The sequence below is a fragment of the Cebus imitator genome, unplaced genomic scaffold (genome assembly GCF_001604975.1).
Source record: "Cebus imitator isolate Cc_AM_T3 unplaced genomic scaffold, Cebus_imitator-1.0 Scaffold130, whole genome shotgun sequence".
Taxonomy (NCBI): Eukaryota; Metazoa; Chordata; class Mammalia; order Primates; family Cebidae; genus Cebus; species Cebus imitator.
The window spans coordinates 4295126-4315942 of record NW_016107445.1 but is presented as its reverse complement, the minus strand read 5'-3'; the positions used below and the strand labels follow the sequence as shown (position 1 = coordinate 4315942).

At 41.2% G+C, this 20817-nt stretch overlaps 1 protein-coding gene across 3 annotated transcripts in view; it reads right to left on the bottom strand.

Annotated features, from left to right (window-relative positions):
• Positions 1 to 20817, bottom strand: part of MCM9 (minichromosome maintenance 9 homologous recombination repair factor) — a 145410-nt gene that overhangs the window by 10779 nt on the left and 113814 nt on the right. For 2 of the 3 annotated variants that reach the window (XM_037742949.1, XM_017541066.2), the window contains one exon: positions 10552 to 13365. The exons of the other annotated variant lie outside the window; for it this stretch is intronic. In XM_037742949.1, coding sequence (XP_037598877.1) covers positions 11907 to 13365 — 1459 coding nt within the window. In that variant the 3' untranslated portion in view covers positions 10552 to 11906. Of the gene's footprint in view, positions 1 to 10551; positions 13366 to 20817 lie in introns of those variants that run through there. 3 annotated transcript variants of the gene reach the window in all.

The following is a 20817-nucleotide window of genomic DNA, read 5'->3' as shown; positions in this document are numbered from 1 at the left end:
TTTTTTTTTTTTTTTTTTCTTGAGATGGAGTCTCTTTCACCCAGGCTGGAGTGCAGTGGTATAATCTCAGCTCACTGCAAACTTCCCCTCCCACATTCAAGTGATTCTCCTGCCTCACCCTCCTGAATAGCTGGGATTACAGGCGCTAGCCACCACACCTGGCCAATTTTTATATTTTTAGTAGAGATGGGATTTTGCCATGTTGGCCAGGCTGGTCTTGAACTCCTGACCTCAGGTGATCCGCCTGCCTCCGCCTCCCAAAGTGCTGGGATTACAAGCATGAGCCACTGCACCTGGCCCCAAGCTCCTTTCACTGGCTTAAAAAACAAGTTAGAACTGGCTCTGGGTGCAAGAAGGGTAGGCTGTGGTGACAACAGGCCCTCCAGTAGGAAGAGGGCTCACTGGAGTCAGTGCCTGGCAGCTCCAGCCACAACCTCTTCCAGCATCATGTGCCAAAATGCTGCCATCTCCCCCCAAAGCTGTTCTATCTGCTAACCTCTTCCTTCGAGCTTCCCTCAGGGTTCTCCTCCATCCCACTGAAACAGGGAGCATTGGGGCGGGGGAGGGGGACACCTGCTGACCATTACTCTTCCCACTCTGTACCATGGCTTTCTGTTCCACTTTTGGTCCTGGAATTCTAAACCCATCTATACTTTGGGGCAGGGTGATTTTTGAGCATTTTTGAAAACTCTTATGTCCTAATTATACAAGCTGACAATTAATAGTTACAGTTAGTACAAAGAAACACACTATATATATCTACTAAACATGATAATGAAATCAATTAAGAAGATCTCTTTTAAGCCAGGCATGGTGGCTCATGCCAGTCATCCTAGCACTTTGAGAGGCCAAAGTGAGAGGACTGCTTGAGGCTGGCAGTTCAAGATTAGCCTGTACAATATAGCGAGAACCTGTCTCTACAATGAAAATTTTAAAAATGAGCCAGACATGGTAGCATGCATCTCTTGCCTCAGCCTCCCAAGTCTTACCTATTGGGAGGCTTAGGTGGGAGGATCGCTAGAGCCCAGGACTTCAAAACTGCAGTAAGCTACGATTGTGTCACTGCACACCAGCCTGGGAGACAGGACAAGACCCTGTCTCTAAAAGAAAAAAAGAAAATATTTTTAAACATTCATACCTCACAATTGCCCTGTATAGTGAACTGCATCCTATTTTGGCCAGGTGTTCTCCCTAAGTCACATACTGCTCCCTCTCAAGCCTGACTCCAGTTTGAAGACAGCCTCTTGTGTTCAGTCAACACTAGTGGGAAAAGCTGGGAAAAAGAGATGAAAAATATAGCTGAATGGTAATTCTTCCCTTAAATATTTTAAATGTCTCATTCAACAGATATTTATCAGACACTTACTATGCCCAGAGACTCCACTAACCATTGTGGGTACATCAGTGAGCAAAACAGACAAAAGCCCTGCCCTCACAAAACCTGAGAAGACATGCCATGCTAAGCCACACTAGATCCCCAGGGCAAAGGAGAAACCAGGAACGTTGATCTCGTCTTTATTTAAAAATCCTATAATCTATTCATCATGAATTTGTTTTTGTCTTTTAAAATATTGCACCAAAATATTTATCTTGATTACTGAATTTTTTGGTGTCCCCTTAAATTATGTGCCTAAGGCAAGTACCCCACTCCTCTCCCACCAGTCTTGGCCTGAGACAGATATGGGTAGATGCTGAAGTGCACTGCCCAAATTTCCATTTAAAGGCTGATGCGCCCACTTTTCCCAGCTGCTCAAAGTGTTGGCAGTCAACAGCTCACAGCTGAAGCCCCTCCAGAGACTGCCCTCAGCTGCAGAGAGCCCCAGCCCAAAGCCATGGCCCCTTCCTCGGGGCAGCCCACACCCAATGAATGGTCAATATGGAGAGAGAAGGTCCCAGAGTAAAACAGAGGCCAGGTGACAATGCTTAAGTGTCAGATGCAAGGTAGAAGCAAATGTTTCAATAAGCCGCAAGGTCAAAGTGGCAGACAGGGCAATGGACTCACAGAGATCTATAGAAATGCCAGAATCCTAGAGGCAAGATAGAAGGGAAGTCAGCAAGGGTATTGCAGAGTCTGAATCAGTGGTCTCGAAACACAGTTCCCTACCAGTATTGGAGATCTGATGCCTGGGATCAAATCGGACACTTACCATGACCAGACACTCACCTGAGAAACTGACAGAAATATCAATTCTCAGGCCCCAGTCCAGAGCTACCGGAGTAGAAACTTCAGGGGTGGGGCTCGCAATCTGCGTTTTTTAGCAAGGCCCCTAATCAATACAGTCAGAAGAAGGGAGGTGACTAAGGGCAACTGTGCCACGAAAAAGTCACAATTCTTCCAGCCTGGTCAACATGGTGAAACCCCATCTCTACCAAAAAAAACAAAACAAACAAACAAACAAACAAACAAAAAAAAACAGAAAAAACAACCAGAAACAAAAAACATTAGCTGGGCGCAGTGGTGTGGACCTGTAGTCCAAGCTACTCGGGATGCTGAGGCAGGAGAATGGGTTGAATCCGGGAGGTGGAGATTGCAGTGAGCTAAGATCACGCCACTTAACTCCAGCCTGGGCAACAGAGTGAAATTTCATCTCGGAAAAAATGTCACAATTTTTTAACCAGCTTCTGTACCTACACCAATTTTTGGACTAGGAGCCTACTGACTGGAGGAAAGGCCAGTGGTTATGTCCCTGGTCCTTGAAAGGATAACTGAAATGGACAGAACACTCACATGCTCACATTGGCTCTTTGGCCTATGGCAAAAGCTATCACAGTGGGGAAGGACTCTCAAGCTGCCTCCACACATCTCTCTGGACAAGATTGCAAATTTAAAACTTCCTGGGGCAAACGGCAGAACTTAGTGCCACCCTTAAAGACCTAAAGGAAGCAGAGTGGTAGTCCCCAGCAAATTTAATTCATCAGTCTGGCCCGTACACAAATCAGATAGACTTTGGAGGACGCTGGTAGAGTACCCCAAGCTCCACAAACTAGCAGTCCCAATTGCAGGTGCTGTGCTGGATGTGGCACGAGCCACAGCCCCCATCATAGCAGCTGATCTGGAAGGAGCAACTGACCTTGTCTCTCTCCTCTACTATCCATTCTCCATTTCCCTCACCCTTGGTTAGTACCTATGACAATAAAATAAATAACTTCTATAGTATATGAGATGGTAAAAATGCTATGAAAAATTGGATAAGGGGAGAAATGATTTGCAATTTTCAATAGGTTAGGCATCACTGAGAGATGACATTTTCAGAAAGTCTTTTTTTTTTTTTTTTTAAACAGTATCTCACTCTGTCACCCAGGCTAGAGTGCAATGGCGTGATCTCGGCTCACTGCAACCTCCACCTTCCAGGTTCAAGCGATTCTTCTGCCTCAGCCTCCTGAGTAGGAGGGATTACAGGTATGCACTGCCATGCCTGGCTACTTTTTGTATTTGTGTTAGAGATGGGGTTTCACCATGTTGGTCAGGCTGGTCTTGAACTCCTGACTTCAAGTGATCCACCCACCTCAGCTTCCCAAAGTGCTGGGATTACAGGCGTGAGCCACACCGGCCATTTTCAGAAAGTCTTGATGAATGTGAGAGTGTGACTCCCTAACTAGGGGAAGAGCAGTCTACACAGATGGAACAGCAAGTAAAATGGCCCTGAGGCTGGATCATGTCTGGAATATTACAGGACCAGCAAGGAGGTTGCTGTGCAATGTCAGAGGTAGTAGGTAGCCAGACAAGTAGGGCCTTAGAGATCGTTATGATAAGGACTTTGGCTTTTACACAGAGTGAGATGAGCTGATAAAGGGTTTAAGTCACATGACCTGACTTGACCTATGAACGGGATCATTGACTACCGTGCTGGGAATAGCATGCAGACAGGTGGGGTGGCAGAGCAAGAGATAGTGGTGGCTTGAATGGGAGTGAGAGCAGTAAGTGTGGAAGAAGTGATTGGCTCCTGGATATATTTTTAATAGAGATGCCATGGGATTTTCTAACTGATTGAATGTGAGGTACAAGAGAAAGTAAATTGTCAAAGACAAGTTTTTGGCCTAAGCAATGGACAGGATCAAGTCTCCATTTAGCCTGGGAAAGCAGTAAGTTCAGGGGAATGAGAGCAGGAGTATAATTTGGAATAGGCTGAGGTTGAGATGGTCTTTAGAAACTTAAGTACAAATACTGAATAGGAGTTAGATATAGGAGTCTGGAGTTCAGGAAAGAAACCATCAGGTAAGATGGGTGCTGAGGGGCTGAAGATTGAAAGAGAATACCAAGGGCATGGGTGGGAATAGAAAAGGGCTCTGGAAAACATTCAAGATCTGAGATGTGGAGAAAACTGGGCAAGGAGTGGAAAAGCTGGGGAGGCAAGAAGAGATTAGTAAGGAAAATCACAGGCGTATAATGTCCTGCCAACCAAGTGACACAGGATTTCAGGGAGGGGAAAGTAATCACCTGTGTAGAATTAAGTAAGGTAAGGACTGGGAATCGAGAATGGAAGGGCAGTAATGACCCTGATGGAAGAGCTTCCATGCAGTGGTAATGGCAAAAACCCACTGCAGTGGGTTCGGGAGAGAATTGGAGACAAGGCGAATAGCCAACTGCTCTAAAGTTTTGCTGAAAGGGGGAAGTAGGGTCAAGAGAGGTGTGTTGAAGATGGAACAGGTATCAGGATGTTTGTATGCTGGTGGAAGGGGTATACTGACAAAGCAGGACTGCAGAGAGAACTGCTGGAGCCACGTCCCGGAGGAATGAGGGGCAAGAGGGGATGGGATCTGGTAGGCAGGTGGAAGGGTTTCTTTGGCAAAAGCATGGATAACCCATGTCTTGTAATGGAGTGAAGGCAGGACACACGGTGCAGACTGTGGCAGAGGTAGATGTGTGGCGGTGGGAAGCGATGAAGAGCAGGGCAAAGTGAAGTTCCTTGTAGGTAATACTGTCCTCCTTTGTGAATTAACATAGGTATCACATCATTGGCTAGTCATGTAACCTTGATTAAGTTATTTAGCATCTCTAGGATGCAATTACCTAATCTGTAAAATGAGGATATTACCTATACCATAGACTGTTGTGAGGATTAAAGATACTTGAAAAATGCTTACATGAATAACTAGCACATAGCAAACAACCAAAATAGATTTTACTCTTTATGAATAGATATTTTTAATGGGGCAATAAGAAGTGAGGGAAGGAGCTAAGAAGCATATGTCCCAGAACCTCATCGTCTTTCAAGTAAAAGACATTTTTAGAAAAACTATTTAAATGTTGGAGCTTTTCTCTCATTTGTAAAATAGGGTATTACCTGAACTATAAATAGTACTGGTGTGTGAATATTAATGTCACATATTAAATGTCTTGGAAACCTTAAGTACTAATCTTATGATGACTGATATTACTGTTATGTTGTACCTAAAATTTCAGTGGGGCAAGTAAGAACTTAAAATCAAAATTTCATTGCTTCTGTAACCTTTATGAAGAAGTAATGATGGGTGGGAAGAAAAACAACTGGACTGGCAGGGACTTTTTCATTCAGGATGGACCATGTTATACAATTTTCTTTCCACTTTTACTGGTCCTTAGGGGCAAAGTCTACCCACAAGGGAGTCTCTCCAGGGAGGTACCGTGTCCCAGGCAACAGCATCATTCCCTATTCACAGAGTCCCCTCAAAGGCAGCAAGATCTCTCACAATAGCTTTGAGTTCTCCTGCTGAAAAAGCAATTTAATTTCCCAGAGTGATAAAATAAGATTAAAGGTCAAAATTGCATTACTCCTCAGTTTAAAATTATTTCTTGACTACCATTTCTCTGCAATTTTAAACAGGATTAAAGCAGGCGTAAGACACTTTTGTATTCTCTCCTCAGAGTGGATCTAATCCCTGCTTTATTGGCAATTGTAAAGTTGAAAATCTGGAAAATAATATATATATATCTCTTAACCACAGAGATTATTCCTAAACATATTTCAGAGTAATACTCTTTGCATACTCTCATCTACTTTGAATTTAAGTATTTTTAAGAGCTATGCTGTAGTTATGTTGAGCAATTTATACACAGGAAAATGGAAGTTTGATAACTAGTGACACAATAAATAGCCCCCTCTGTGGCCTGTGGCCTAAGCTGCACTTCCTGCATGGCTAAAAGTGGCTTGTAATCCCTGTAAGGCACCTAGCTGCCATCAGGTCAGGAATTTACATAGCTCCTTGGGAAAGATAACCCAAGTGCCTTAAATCTCTCTTAATTCAGTAATTATAATAGAAAATAGATGTGGTATAATTATAGAACCTAAAACCAAAAGCTCCAGGGAGACCGGGATGCAGCAGACTGGCCCATCACGGCCTCCCACCCCACACCCTTACAGACTCTCTACCCATAGCTCAAGCAGCTGTGTCTATACCAGGTGATCACTCTCCTCCTCAACCTCCACTCCCTTTCAAACCAAGATGAACCCACCAAGAATCTGAACTAAAAAGCTTGAATCAGAAAGATGAAGGTGGGGCATCATCTGGAAAGGTCAGAGAAAGTCACAGCTGAACCCAGGCCCCAAAGCAGTTCAAAAGCCGAAGGTACCCGGATCAGATAAGCCTTGAGTGAGCACAGAACATGGGGCTGCTGGGAGGGACAAGAAACAAGCACACTCAGTGACGGAGGCAACCACACGGTACCTTGAGGACTCGGGAGAGGCCAAGGAGACACTTCAGTCCTGACTTTTCAGTTCTGGACCCATGCGGCCTGGTTAGACTTTGTTTCCTGTCCTTAATGAGACTCCCTGATGCGTCCCTACAGCAAACTTGCCTGTATTTCAGCTAGCTTCTGAGGTTTTCCTTTTCTGTAACTCAACAATACGTAATAGATAAGCCTGATCCTCAGAATTTATGGACAAGACCACTGAAGATGGCGAAGTTACACTACTGGCTAGTTCTAGAACCGAATCCGCCTGCTTCTTAGTTTTGCTCTATTACCCACTCTATGTATTTTTTAATTTTATTTGAGATGGAGTCTTGCTCCGTCACCCAGGCTGGAGTGCAGTGACACAATCTCAGCTCACTGCAACCTCCATCTCCTGGGTTCAAGCGATTCTCCTGCCTCAGCCTCCCAAGTAGCTGGGACTATAGGCATGTGCCACCACACCTCCACTAATTTTTGTATTTTTAGTAGAGACAAGATTTTGCCACATTGGCCAGGCTGGTCTTGAACTCCTGACCTCGAGTGATCCACCTGCCTTGCAGTCTATGTATTATTGAGCACTGAAAAAGTTAAACCTCAAAATAGTAAGCAATATCCCAGTATTGGTTTGGCCTATTATGAAAGCTGTAAGTTAAACCAAGTTTGTTCCCACATAAAAACTACTTGATACAAATGCTTACTTCCTGGCAGTTCAACTCAACCAAGGCATCAAAATTCCAACTAAACATAAAGAAGAGCAGTCTAAAAATAATTTACATTTATAAGATATATAAAGTACTCAACACTCTTGGGAAGTCCTGGCCCAGTATGTATATCCCATTTCCTACCTTAAACTGTATCTTGCACCAGATGTATTCACAGACACAATTTTGTTTAGTTTAATATTTGTCGAGTTCACTTTTATTACAAATATTACCCCTCAGATGCATTTTTAAGCCTTTGAGGAGGAGGTGTGGCAGTGAAACAGATATAAGAAAAACTGAAAAGTGTGTTATAAGAGGCAGTTGCCACCACTTCCTGTGTATAAGAGGACATACAACAACTGTGTATGTCCTCTGAGTGACGGTGAAGAGGATGTGTGTGGGTAATGGCTCCCCTTATGCCTGGGGGGCTATGCCACATGCAAGACAGAACACTGACAGGAACACCCCAATCAGAGTGGGTACTAAAGTGAGCTGGGGGGCTTTTATCTTTCTTAAATGTTAGTAAGCAAGGAAAGCTCATAGGGTGATTTTAAACACTGAGGAAGATGCACCGGCTTAGCTTCCTACATTGTGATGTTGATAGGTTTGGAAACTGGTTGTTTGATAAGCTGCATCTGAAAGGTTCACCTGGTCCCAGGAAGTCCCTAGTGACCTAGAATTCAAGGTTGGATAGTTTCTGAATTCCTAAATACTGTTAGCTGGCTAAAGGCAAGCTCTTTGCAGTTAACCTGGGATGTTCTCTAGCATTCCACTGGTTAAGTAGAAACTTCAGCACCTACCTAGAGAATGTGTGGGTTTGTTAGAATTAAAATTTGTCAATCAAGAATAAATCTTTAAAGTTTTGGTATACCTTTAAAAAAGTTAAAATTTTGTATTGAACAACAGAGTTAAAGATATCAGAATGTTTGTTTTGCCCATATTTCTATGAGACACCAAAAATTATAATAAAGTTCCTATTATAAATTTTAGAATATTACATATTCATTGAAGATTAATCTTTTACAGCACCAGAAAATTCCATTATCTCATATAGTCAGAATAGAATTTAAATTCTGGTTTGGTCCTCTCACAAAGAAATTTAAGCATAGCTTTTATTGTGTTTGGATAATTTTACATTATTAAAATGTTTTCAAGGAGTACACTGAGACTCAAATCAAAATATTTTGGCAAGTTGATTCAGAATTAAAGGTTTTTTTTTGTTGCTGTTGTTGAGACAGGGTCTTACCCTGTCACCCAGGCTGGAGTGCAGTGGCGCAATCTCAGCTCACTGCAACCTCCACCTCCTAGGTTCGAGTAATTCTCCTGCCTCAGACTTCCAAGTAACTGGGATTACAGGCACCCGCCATCATGCCTGGCTAATTTTTGTATTTTTAGTAGAGACAGAGTTTCACCATGTTGGCCAGGCTGGTCTTAAACTCCTGACCTCAAGTGATCCACCCGCCTCGGCCTCCCAAAGTGCAGAGATTACAGGCGTGAGCCACCATACCCCACCAAAGGTTCTTTTGTACACCTTTCTTTACTGAACAGAAATGTGATCTATGAGACTATTCATATTCCCCAAGATAACCCATGTGCTTCCTTGGTATGCACATTAAAGACCCTATAAGAGAAAAGTTTTACTCATCATGAAATCACATCTATAAGAAAAGTAGGACACAGCAGGATAAAACATGACCTCAGGACATCAAAACATTTTCTAGCTCTGAACCTACTAAAATTGACCCAACAACAGTGGAAGAACTTTTGTCCACTAGTACACCTGTACTCCTGCACAGGAGACCCTGAGGCCTAGAGTTTGGTCTCTAACACTACTGACCTTCAAAGGTAACAGAATACCTTGGGGATAGCTGATTCCATGACATAGGGCAAGAAGAAATCAAAATGGGCATGAAATATTCTGTTGTTTTCAGACAGCAAGGATGCTTTTAGAAACATCAGAATGCTAAAAGGACATTCAGGTCAACATAAAGGGACTTTGACCAAGCTGTGAGACTGAGCATTAAATATAAGCACAGTTAGGCAGTTATAACACAAAAGTCAATGATAGAAGTTTAACTTTTTAGTAAGAAGGATGTTATACAGGATGAATATCAAAAAATCCCAAATTCAAAACTTTTTGAGTGCTGACATGATGCTCAAAGGAAATGCTCATTAGGGCATTCTGGATTTTGGATTTTCAGATTTGGGATGCTCAACCAGTAAGTGTAAGTATAGTGCAAATATTCCAAAATCCAAAACACTTCCAGGCCTAAGCATTTCAGATAAGGGATATTCAAAATATATTGGGTATTTTATTTCTTCGAATAATTATGTCTGTTAAAAATATTTAGGTATATAGTTATTTCCATCTGGGTAAGCACCAAAGAATAAACATATGGAACTGGTAATTTGGCCAAATCTTGACAGAAGGTACTAAAATGGAAAATGGATTAATTGATTAATGGAAAATGAATTAATTGATTAGCACAAAATAATAGGATGCATGGTGGGCACAAATTATAACTAGGTAGAAGGTGGCATCGGCAGTCATACACAATGATCAAGGAAGACAGACAGTTTAACACTGTAATTTAAAATATGAATGACTCAGTGTCCTAAAGAGACAAGTTATGAAAATTAAATCTCTTATTACTAAAAATGAAACCTCTAGAACCAAAAGTCCCAATAAAGAATACAAACATTTTAAATAATATATCAGATCAAAATATCCTAATGATACACCAATATATTGGTTAGGTACTGTCAGCCATGCAAAACCTAATGCGTCAGTACTGCAAAAGATACCAAGTTTCAAAGACAAAAATTAGTAAGAAAGAGACTTAAAAATTTACCCTTAAAAAGTCAGCCCCACACTGTGGCTCAGGTTTGAGTCACCGTCATCTAAATAATAGACCACATCCAGATCAAGATTCAACTGGTCAAAAACCCATATCCATTCCTTTTCCTTTAGTCCTAGTAAGAACACAGAAACCCAGGAAAGCAATAAAACTGAAAGATTATATTAAGGAATATATTAAGAATCATACTATACTGGGAAGTTATTAAACAGATACAGAAATAATAAACTTTGCAATCTTATTTATGCATATATTTTATCAGCTGTTTAAGGTGTTTCAAACTTTAGAGAATGGTACTCATTATGGCCAATCATTTCAAGACTCAGTCACCCTAAATTTGTACTCACAGTTTAACATTTTTCAGAAAATTTAATTAGTGAATTTTAGAATGTTTAAATGCTTAAGAAAAATTGGATTTCCTAAATTTTTCTCTGCGGGAATTTAATGAAGTGAAAATTAAACAAAATACATATAGTTTTGAGTATTCTATATCCAAAAGTCCCTTGGACAATTAAACAATCAGGTTACAAATTCACACTTCAGAAGAGAAAGTCTGTAATTATAGAATCCCAATAAACTTTATTAGAACCCAAAGGAATAAGTGATTTTAAAAGCACATAGAAAGAAAGCTTGAGATTATCTATTCTTATCAAAAATAGTACATAATTTCCTTAGTTTTAAAGACAAGTGAATCACAAGTTAGTAGGAATCACATTTCCATATTAACCAGCTGGGTAGATGAGACATAATGTTTGATTGAGATTACTACGTACTCTCTCTTCTTCATTTATTTTATTTTTAGAGACAGGATCTTGCTCTGTCACTCAGCCTGGAATACAGCGGTGTTGACCACGGCTCATTATAACCTTGAACTCCTGGGCTTAAGCAATCCTCCTGCCTCAGCCTCCCGTGTAGCTGGGACTACAGGAGTAAGCCACTGTGCCTGGCCTGTACTCTTCTTCTGATCACAGGATTTTGCTTGAAAGTCGGGCCCCAAGAGAAAAAAGAATCTGAAGCACAAAATGTTGGCCCAAGAAAGAAAGGAAAATTCAGAAGGTCAGTACTTCAAAAAGGTACTATCTGACCAGCAGACAGATCTTTAAGAACACCATGGAACTGTAAGGATGCCTCTCAAAGAAAGAAAAGCGTTAGTCACATTTAACCTGATCCATACAAACAAAAATATTAGAAAAAGCATCTGATTTTGGCAAATCATCCAAGTGATTATAAATATTCACTGTACTTAGCCATTCCAGGTGAAAATATATATAAAAAAAAAAAAAAGTAGAAAAAGAGTTCATCTGCCTTGTTAGATTTATGAGTGCTACCTTCTTGGCATTTGTTCCTGAGTGAATGAAAGAAGAAATTAATACTAGGGAAGACCCTCTCCCTCTTAAAAAAAAACAAAAAACAAAAAACCAGAAACATCTTCAGGAATACAAATACTCCATTCGTAAAATTAAGTACAACATAATTAATTCAGCTCATCTGCTGGTATCACACTGACCTAAACTGATTATACTATTTTTTAAATAACAAAGATTAACCTGAAATTAGAAAGCTTTATGGGGGAGCTGCTATTCAGAGTAATCCTCAGTATGGCCAATCATTCTATACATTTATAAATACCATATTGATATCATGAAGGTGCTGTGTGGAGTTGGGGAAGGTGAGATTTAACCAGAAAGCTTTTCCCAGTTATGGCTTTTTTCTCATCTCTTCATCCCAGTCACAATCAAATGCTTCATCATCTAGTTCTGGTAAAGTGAAGAGAGGTTTTTTGGGAAGAATCAATTTCTCGGCAGACCCATGGAGCTGAAAAGATTTCCTTTTACTGCCACCCACTGGAGCTGTGGTTATAGGAGGGGAGCTTGGGCCTCTCTCACCTCGGTTCTCCCTTTCAGGAGGAGGGTATTTTGATTTGGATTCCAATGGGGGAGTAAAGCAGAAGTTTGCCAGTTTGGCTAATGTGCCCACATGAACCTTGCCGCTTTTATTACTGCCTGAAACCTCTTCCCTTTTGTCTCCAAGACGAGCACACCCAGTCTCGTTCCCAAGGTCTAATTCAGGCTGAATAATCCCCTTCTCAGGGGCACACATCACCTTCTCTCTTGGTCTGCGTTTCTCTGGCGGCTGCTGCGGTACCTTCTTTGTCTCACCCTGCGGCTGCTCGGAGATCCGGTTTCCTGGGGCAGGTGTCAACCTTTCTGGACCCTTCACTGGCAGGGCTGCATCTCTTCTTGTTCCATACTGGGAAATTTTAGGACTATGAGCTGCTATTTTAGTTGCACCAGGCGACACACGGCTGGGATCTTCAAAGGAGTGGATCAGTTTTGACTTCCGTTTGAAAGTAAATTTTGCCAGTTTGGCTACAGTGGAACCTGCAGGCTTAACATTTTCAACTGAAGACTCTTCCACTTGCACAAGGGATTTCGGTCTCTTTCTTTTGGGTGATTCCAGTGTTCTGTCTGGGCTATGCATAGAAGTGGACTGAGGATGGGAAGGGAGTGTGTACTGTGCAGGCACCCTGGTGCTATTTCTGCATAACTTCTGGGCCCTCTCATTGCACAGCCTCTGCAGGTTCCTGGGGACATGATGAATCAGTACTGAGTCTGATTTATCATCACAGACTGCTGCTTCAGAATCCAGTGCTAGCCTTTTTTTCTTTTTACCCTCCACATTGTCTGGCCTCCGTGGAGCACCTGTCTCTCCTGGTGATGGAAGCAACCCAACGTCCACTTTGCTTCTTTGGCCTGGCTTGCTCTTCCCCTTACCCTGAGATGTGCTGTTAGAGATCTTCGAAACCATATTTTCTCCAGATGTTTTGGGATAAGGAGACACAAGAACCGTGTTTTTAGGTTCACTCTGATGAGCTGCCATGAAGTCAAACCAATCTAAACTGTCATCTCTGCTATTTTTGTGCTCAGCTGAATGTTTCCTACTTGATCTATTAGGCTCCAGATGAGGTGGCGGATCTGGAACTGGGCTTTGCTCAGGGCTGCCTCCAGGAGAGGAGGTATGCGTGCTACAGTTGATTTCCTGCTGTGTTGAAGTTCTGAAGTTTGATTCTTCCTCTGGATCATTTCTCAAGGACCCTGGAGTAGTCTCCACCTCCAGTACCTGTGGTTGAGATTGGTGCACACTCTGATTCTCTAACCTGTAGCAGAGACAAATAAACAAAACATGTCTTGAAGGGAAGAGAATTTGCCCTAACCTATTCATTTCTTCAGTCTCTGAGATGCCATCTTAAAGATTTAAGTCCCACATAATTCCAAGTTAATATCAAATACAGCCTCCTAGAGCAGCAGAAGGAAATAATCCTTTTTAAAATCAATATACAATTTACATACTCAGATAAACACTAATTTAACCTAAAATTGTAGTAAAATAAAGAAAATGAAATAAGAGGTTTGTCTTCATTTTGCGATCTCTCCAAGAGTCTAATTCATTCAAGATTGTTTGAAGATCAGTGTAAAACTCTGAGCTTCATTTCTCATGTTAAATGTTCAAATACAAGATAGACCTGTTGCTACCCATGCAGTAGCTGACTGCTGACCAAGTGGGTTGTCGGCCAAGTTGCTTAGGAGTCAGTTTGCAGATCAGAGAACCAAAGTGAAAGACTGGAGATTATGATGTCTCACATCTCTACCCAGTTGAGGTACTGAGTGCATCTGAGCAGTCACCTTCGTCAGGAGTCAAGAGTCTGTGGTACTTCTGTACTGAATGTATTCACATTCATGGCAGACACTCCCACACAACTGTGACAAACTTTCCTGCAAAGCCCAGGCATGTTTCAACATGTATACTGGGCAGCTACTCTTCTATCAATTTGATACAGAATTAAAATCTATTTACCATCTATGAATGAAGGATCTGTTGAGTGATAATCATTTTAAATCTTGGGCAAATTAGAAACTGAAATACTGCCAGAAGGATAACTTTTTTTCTATTTTACTTTAAGTTCTGGGGTACATGTGCAGAAGATGCAGGTTTGTTAAATAGGTATACATGTGCCATGGTGGTATGCTGCACCTATCAACCTCTCATCTCGGTTTTAAGCCCCACACGGATTATGTATATGTCCTAATGTTCTCCCTCCCCTTGCCCTTGACCCCCGACAGGCCCTGGTGTGCGATGTATACCTCCCTGTGTCCATGTGTTCTCACTGTTCAACTCCCACTTAAGAGTGAAAACATGTGGTGTTTGGTTTTCTGTTCCTGTGTTAGTTTACTGAGAATGATGGTTTCCAGCTTCATCCATGTCCCTGCAAATGGCATGAACTCATCCTTTTTCATGGCTGCACAATATTTCATGGTATATATGTGCCACATTTTCTTTATCCGGTCTATCATGGATAGGCACTTGGGTTGGTTCTAAGTCTTTGTTTTTGTAAATAGAACTGCAATAAACATACCTGTGCATGTGGCTTTATAGAAGAATGATTTATAATCCTTTGGGTATATACCTAGTAATGGGATTGTTGGGTCTAATGGTATTTCCGGTTCTAGATACTGGAGGAATCACCACACTGTCTTAACTAATTTACACTCCCACCAACAATGTAGAAGTTTTCCTATTTCTCTACAGCCTAGCCAGCATCTGTTGTTTCCTGACTTTTTAATGATCATCATTTTAACTGGCATGAGGTGGTATCTCATTGTGGTTTTGATTCGTATTTCTCTAATGACCAGTGATGATGAGCTTCTTTTCATATGTTTGTTGGCTGCATGAATATCTTCTTTTGTGAAGTGTCTGTTCATATCCTTTACCCTCTTTTTGATGGGGTTGTTATTTTTCTTGTAAATTTGTTTAAGTTCCTTGTAGATTCTGGATACTAGCCCTTTGTCATATGGATATATTTGCAAAAATTTTCTCCCATTCTGTAGGTTGCCTGTTCACTTTGATGATAGTTTCTTTTGCTGAGCAGAAGCCCTTTAGTTTAATTAGATCCCATTTGTCAATTTTGGCTTTTGTTACCATTGCTTTTGGTGTTGTAGTCATAAAGTCTTTGGTGTTGTAGTCATAAAGTCTTTGCCCATGCCTATGTCCTGAATGGTTTGCCTAGGTTTTCTTCTAAGGTTGTTATGGTTTTAGGTTTTACATTTAAATCTTTAATCCATCTTGAGTTAATTTTTGTATAAGGTGTAAGGTGGGGGGCTCCAGTTTCTGTTTTCTGCTTATGGCTAATTTTCCCAGCATCATTTATTAAATAGGGAATCCTTTTTCCATTGCTTGTTTTTGTCAGGTTTGTCAAAGATCAGATGATTGTAGATGTGTAGTGTTATTTCTGAAGCCTCTGTTCTGTTTCAATGGTATTAGTACCATGCTGTTTTGGTTACTGTAGCCTTGTAGTATAGTTTGAAGTCAGGTAGCATGATGCCTCTAGCTTTGTTCTTTTTGCTTAGGATTGTCTTGGCTATCCGGGCTCTTTTTGGGTTCCATATGAAATTTAAAGTAGTTTTTCCTAGTTTTGTGAAGAAAGTCAATGGTAGCTTGATGGGAATAGTATTGAATCTATAAATTACTTTCGGCAGTATGGCTATTTTCACAATATAGATTCTTCCTATCCATGAGCATTGAATTTTTTACCATTTGTTTGTGTCCTCTCTCATTTCCCTGAGCAGAGGTTTGCAGTTCTCCTTGAAGAGATCCTTCAATTTCTTGTAAGTTGTATTCCTAGGTATTTTATTTTCTTTGTAGCAATTGTGAAAGGGAGTTCACTCATGATTTGGCTCTCTGTTTGTCTACTACTGGCGTATAGGAATGCTTGTGAATTTTGCACACTGATTTTGTATCCTGAGACTTTGCTGAAGTTGTTTATCAGCTTAAGGAGTTTTGGGTAAGACAACAGGGTTTTCTAAATATACAATAATGTCGTCTGCAAACAGACAATTTGACTCTTCCTCTTTTCCAGTGTGAATACCCTTTATTTCTTTCTATTGCCTGATTGCTCTGGCCAGAAATTCCAATATTATGTTGAATAGGAGTGATGAGAGAGGGCATCCTTGTCTTGTGCTGGTTTTTAAGGGGAACGCTTCCAGCTTTTGCCCATGCAGTATGATACTGGCTGTCATAAATAGCTGTTATTATTTTGAGATATGTTCCATCAATACCTGGTTTATTGAGAGTTTTTAGCATGAATGGGTGTTGAATATTATCAAAGGCCTATTGAGATAATCATGTGGGTTCTGTCACTGGTTCTGTTTATGTGATGGGTTATGTTTATTGATTTGCACATGTTGAAGCAGCCTTGCATCCCAGGGATGAAGCTGACTTGATCATGGTGGATAAACCTTTTGATGTGCTGCTGGATTCAATTTGCCAGTATTTTATTGAGGATTTTCACATCAATGTTCATCAGGGATATTTGCCTGAATTTTTTTCCTTTATTGTGTCTGTGGCAGGTTTTGCAATTAGGATGATGCTGGCCTCATAAAATGACTTAGGGGGAGGCCCTCTTTTTCTATTGTTTGGAATAGTTTTAGAAGGAATGGTACCAGCTGTTCTTTGTACCTCTGGAAGAATTTGGCTGTGAGTTCATCTGGTCCCATGCTTTTTATGGTTGGTAGGCTATCAATTACTGCCTCAACTTCAGAACTTGTTATTGGTCTATTCAGGCATTTGACTTCTTCCTGGTTTAGTCTTGGGAGGGCATATGTGTCCAGGAATTTATCCATTTCTTCCAAATTTTCTAGTTTATTTGTATAGAGGTGTTTATGGTATTCTCAAATGGCAGTTTGTATTTCTGTGCATCAGTGGTGAAATTCCATTTATCATGTTTTATTGTGTCTATTTGATTCTTCTCTCTTCTTCTTTATTAGTCTGGCTAGCAGTCTATCTATTTTGTTAACCTATGACTCCTTCAGTTCTGCTCTGATCTTAGCTATTTCTTGTCTTCTCCTAGCTTTTGAATTTGTTTGCTCTTGCTTCTCTAGTTCCTTTAATTGTGATGCCAGGCTGTTGATTTTAGATCTTTCCTGCTTTCTGATGTGGGCATTTAGTGTTATAAATTTTCCTCTCACCACTGTTTTAGCTGTGTTCCAGAGATTCTGGTATGTTGCCTCTTTGTTCTCATTGGCTTCAAATAACTTTGCTATTTTTGCCTTAATTTTGTTACTTATCCAGTAGTCATTCAGGAGCAGGTTGTTCAGTTTCCATGTGGTTGTGTGGTTTTGAGTGAGTTTCTTAATCCTGAGTGCTAATTTGATTGCACTATATGATTTCTGTTATGATTTATGTTCTTTTGCATTTGCTGAGGAGTGTTTTACTTCCAATTATGTGGTCGATTTTAGAGTAAGTACTATGACGTGCTGAGAAGAATGTATATTCTGTGGATTTGAGGTGGAGAGTTCTATAGATATCTATAAGGTCCGCTTGGTCCAGAGCTGAGTTCAAGTCCTAATATCCTTGTTAATTTTCCTTCTTGTTGATCTGTCTAATATTGACAGTGGGGTGTTAAAGTCTCCCACTATTATTGTGTAGGAGTCTAAGTCTCTTTGTAGATCTCTTAAGAACTTATTTTATGAATCCAAGTGCTCCTGTATTGGGTGCATATATATTTAGGATAGTCAGCTCTTCTTGTTGCATTAATCCCTTTACCATTATATAATGTCCTTCTTTGTCTTTTTTAACCTTTGCTGGTTTAAAGTCTGTTTTGTCAGAAGTTAGTATTGCAAACACGGCTTTTTTTCTGCCTTCCACTTTCTAGGTAAATTTACTTGCATTTTTTTATTGAGCCTCTGTGTGTCTTTACACGAGATGGGTCTCTAAATACGTCACACTGGTTGGGCTTTACTTTATCCATTTTGCCAGTCTGTGTCTTTTAATTGGGGCATTTAGCCCATTTACATTTAAGTTTAATATTGTTATGTGTGAATTTGACCTTGTCATCATGATGCCAGCTGGTCAATTTGCACATTAGTTGATGTAGCTTCTTCATAGTATTATTGCTCTTTATATTTTGGTGTGTTTTTGCAGTGGCTGGTACCAATTTTTCCTTTCCATATTTAGTGCTTCCTTCAGGAGCTCTTGTAAGGCAGGCCTGCTGGTGGCAAAATCTCTCAGCATTTACTTGTCTGTAAAGGATTTTATTTCTCCTTCACTTATGAAGCTTAGTTTGGCTGAATATGAAATTCTGGGTTGAAATTCTGTTCTTTTAAGAATGCTGTATATTGGCCCCCACTCTCTTCTGGCTTGCAGGGTTTCTGCTATGAGATCTGCTGTTAGTCTGATGGGCTTCCATTTGCGGTAACCCAACCTTTCTTTCTGGCTGCCCTTAACATTTTTTCCTTTGTTTCAGCCTTGGAGAATCTGATGATTATGGGTCTCAGGGTTGCCCTTCTTAAGAAGTATATTAGTGGTGTTCTCTGTATTTCCTGAATTTGAATGTTGGCCTGTCTTGCTAGGTTGGGAAAGTTCTCCTGGATAATATCCTGAAGTGTGTTTTCCAACTTGGTTTGATTCTCCCTACACTTTCAAGTACACCAATCAGTGCTAGGTTTGGTCTTTTCACATAGTCCCATATTTCTTGAAGGCCTTGTTCATTCCTTTTCATTCTTTTTTTTCCCTAATCTTGTCTTCACGCCTTATTTCAGTACCAAAGTTGATCTTCAAACTCTGATAACCTTTCTTCTACCTGATCAATTCAGCTACTGATACTTGTGTATGCTTCACAAAGTTCTCGTGCTGTGTTTTTCAGCTCCATCAGGTCATTTATGCTCCTCTCTAAACTGGTTATTCTAGTTAGGAGTTCCTATGATCTTTTATCAAGTTCTTAGCATTCTTGCATTGAGTTAGAACATGCTCCTTTAGCTCAGAGTAGTTTGTTATTCACCTTCTGAAGCCCACTTCAGTCAATTCGTTAATCTCATTCTCTACCCAGTTTTGTGCCCTTGCTGGAGAGGAGTTGTGATCATTTGGAGAAGAGGCATTCTGGTTTTTGGAATTTTCAGCATTTTTGTGCTGTTTTCTCCTCATCTTTGTGGATTTATCTACTTTTGATCTTTGAATTGATGACCTTTGGATGGAGTTTTTGTGTGGTGGGCCCTTTTTGTTGATGTTGATGTTTTTGCTTCCTGTTTGTTAGTTTTTCTTCTAACAGTCAGGCCCCTCTTCTGCAGGTCTGCTGCAGTTTGCTAGAGGTCCACTCCAGACTCTGTTCACCTGGGTATCACCAGTGGAGGCTGCAGAACAGCAAAGGTTGCTGCCTGCTCCTTTCTCTGGAAGCTTTGTCCAAGAGAGGCACCAGCCGGTAGCCTGCTGGGGCTCACCTGTATGAGGTGTCTGTCAACCCCTGTTCAGAGGTCTCTCCCCATCAGGAGGTATGGAGGTCAGGAACTCACTTGAGGAGGCAGTCTGTCCCTTAGCAGAGTTCAAGCGCTGTACTGGGAGAGTCCTTCTTGTCAGGATCAGCTGCTCTCTTCAGAGCCAGCAGGCAAGAAATTTTAAGTCTGCTGAAGCTGTTTCCACAGCTGCCCCTTCCCCCAGGTGTTCTGTCCCAGGAAGATGGAAGTTTTATCTACAAGCCCCGGACTGGGGCTTCTTTCTTTCAGAGATGCCCTGCCCGTGAAGAGGAATCTAGAGAAGCAATCTAGCCACAGCCACGCTGTGGCAGATTCTACCCAGTCCAAACCTCCCAGCCTCCTTAGCACTGTCAGGGGAAAACCACCTACTCAAGCCTGAGTAATGGCTGAAACCCCTCCCCCTATAAGCTCGATCATCCCAGGTCGACTTCAGACTGCTGTGCTGGCAGTGAGAATTTCAAGCCGGTAGTTCTTAGCTTGCTGGGCTCTGTGGGAGTGGGACCTGCTGGCCGAGACCACTTGGCTCCCTGGCTTCCACCCCCTTTCCAGGGGAGCAAATGGTTCTGTCTCGGGGTTCCAGGTGCCACTGGAGTACATAAAAACCTCCTGCAGCTAGCTCAGTATATCTGCCCAAACTGCCACCCAGTTTTGTGCTTGAAACCCAGGGCCATGAGATAATCTCCTGATCCGTGGATTGCAAAAACCATGGGAAAAGCATGATATCCAGGCTAGGTAGCATAGTCCCTCAGTGCTCCCCTTAGCTAGGGGAGGGAGGTCTCCTGGCTCCCTGTACCTCCCCGGTGAGGCAATGCCCCACCCTGCTTCTCACCTTCTGTAGGCTGCACCCACTGCCTAACCAGTAGTCCCAATGAGATAAACTGGGTATCTCAGTTGGAAATGCAGAAATCACCCGCCTTCTGTAGTGGTCTCACTGGAAGCTGCAGACTGCAGCCGTTCCTATTCGACCATCTTGCCAGATCTTTTATTTGCCATTTCAAATTTCCCTTTGGTCAACAGGGAGGATGACTTCTTAATAAGGATTGTAGTTTCCTAGAAGTGGGTCCTTTAGAAAGCCCTTCCTGACAGCCTAGAAATGCCTTTTTCTTATAAAGTACAATATGATCCCTCTTCTATGTGCTCACTTTGAAAAGATACTATACCAGAAAGCAGATGAGTAAGTTATTCTAAAATTCATGTGTAATCATAGAAAATATAAGAAAATACCTTAAATTTAAATGTATTTAAATACATTAAAATGTTAATGGTATAAATCTCTGAGAAATAAGATTTCATGTGATTTTTGTTTT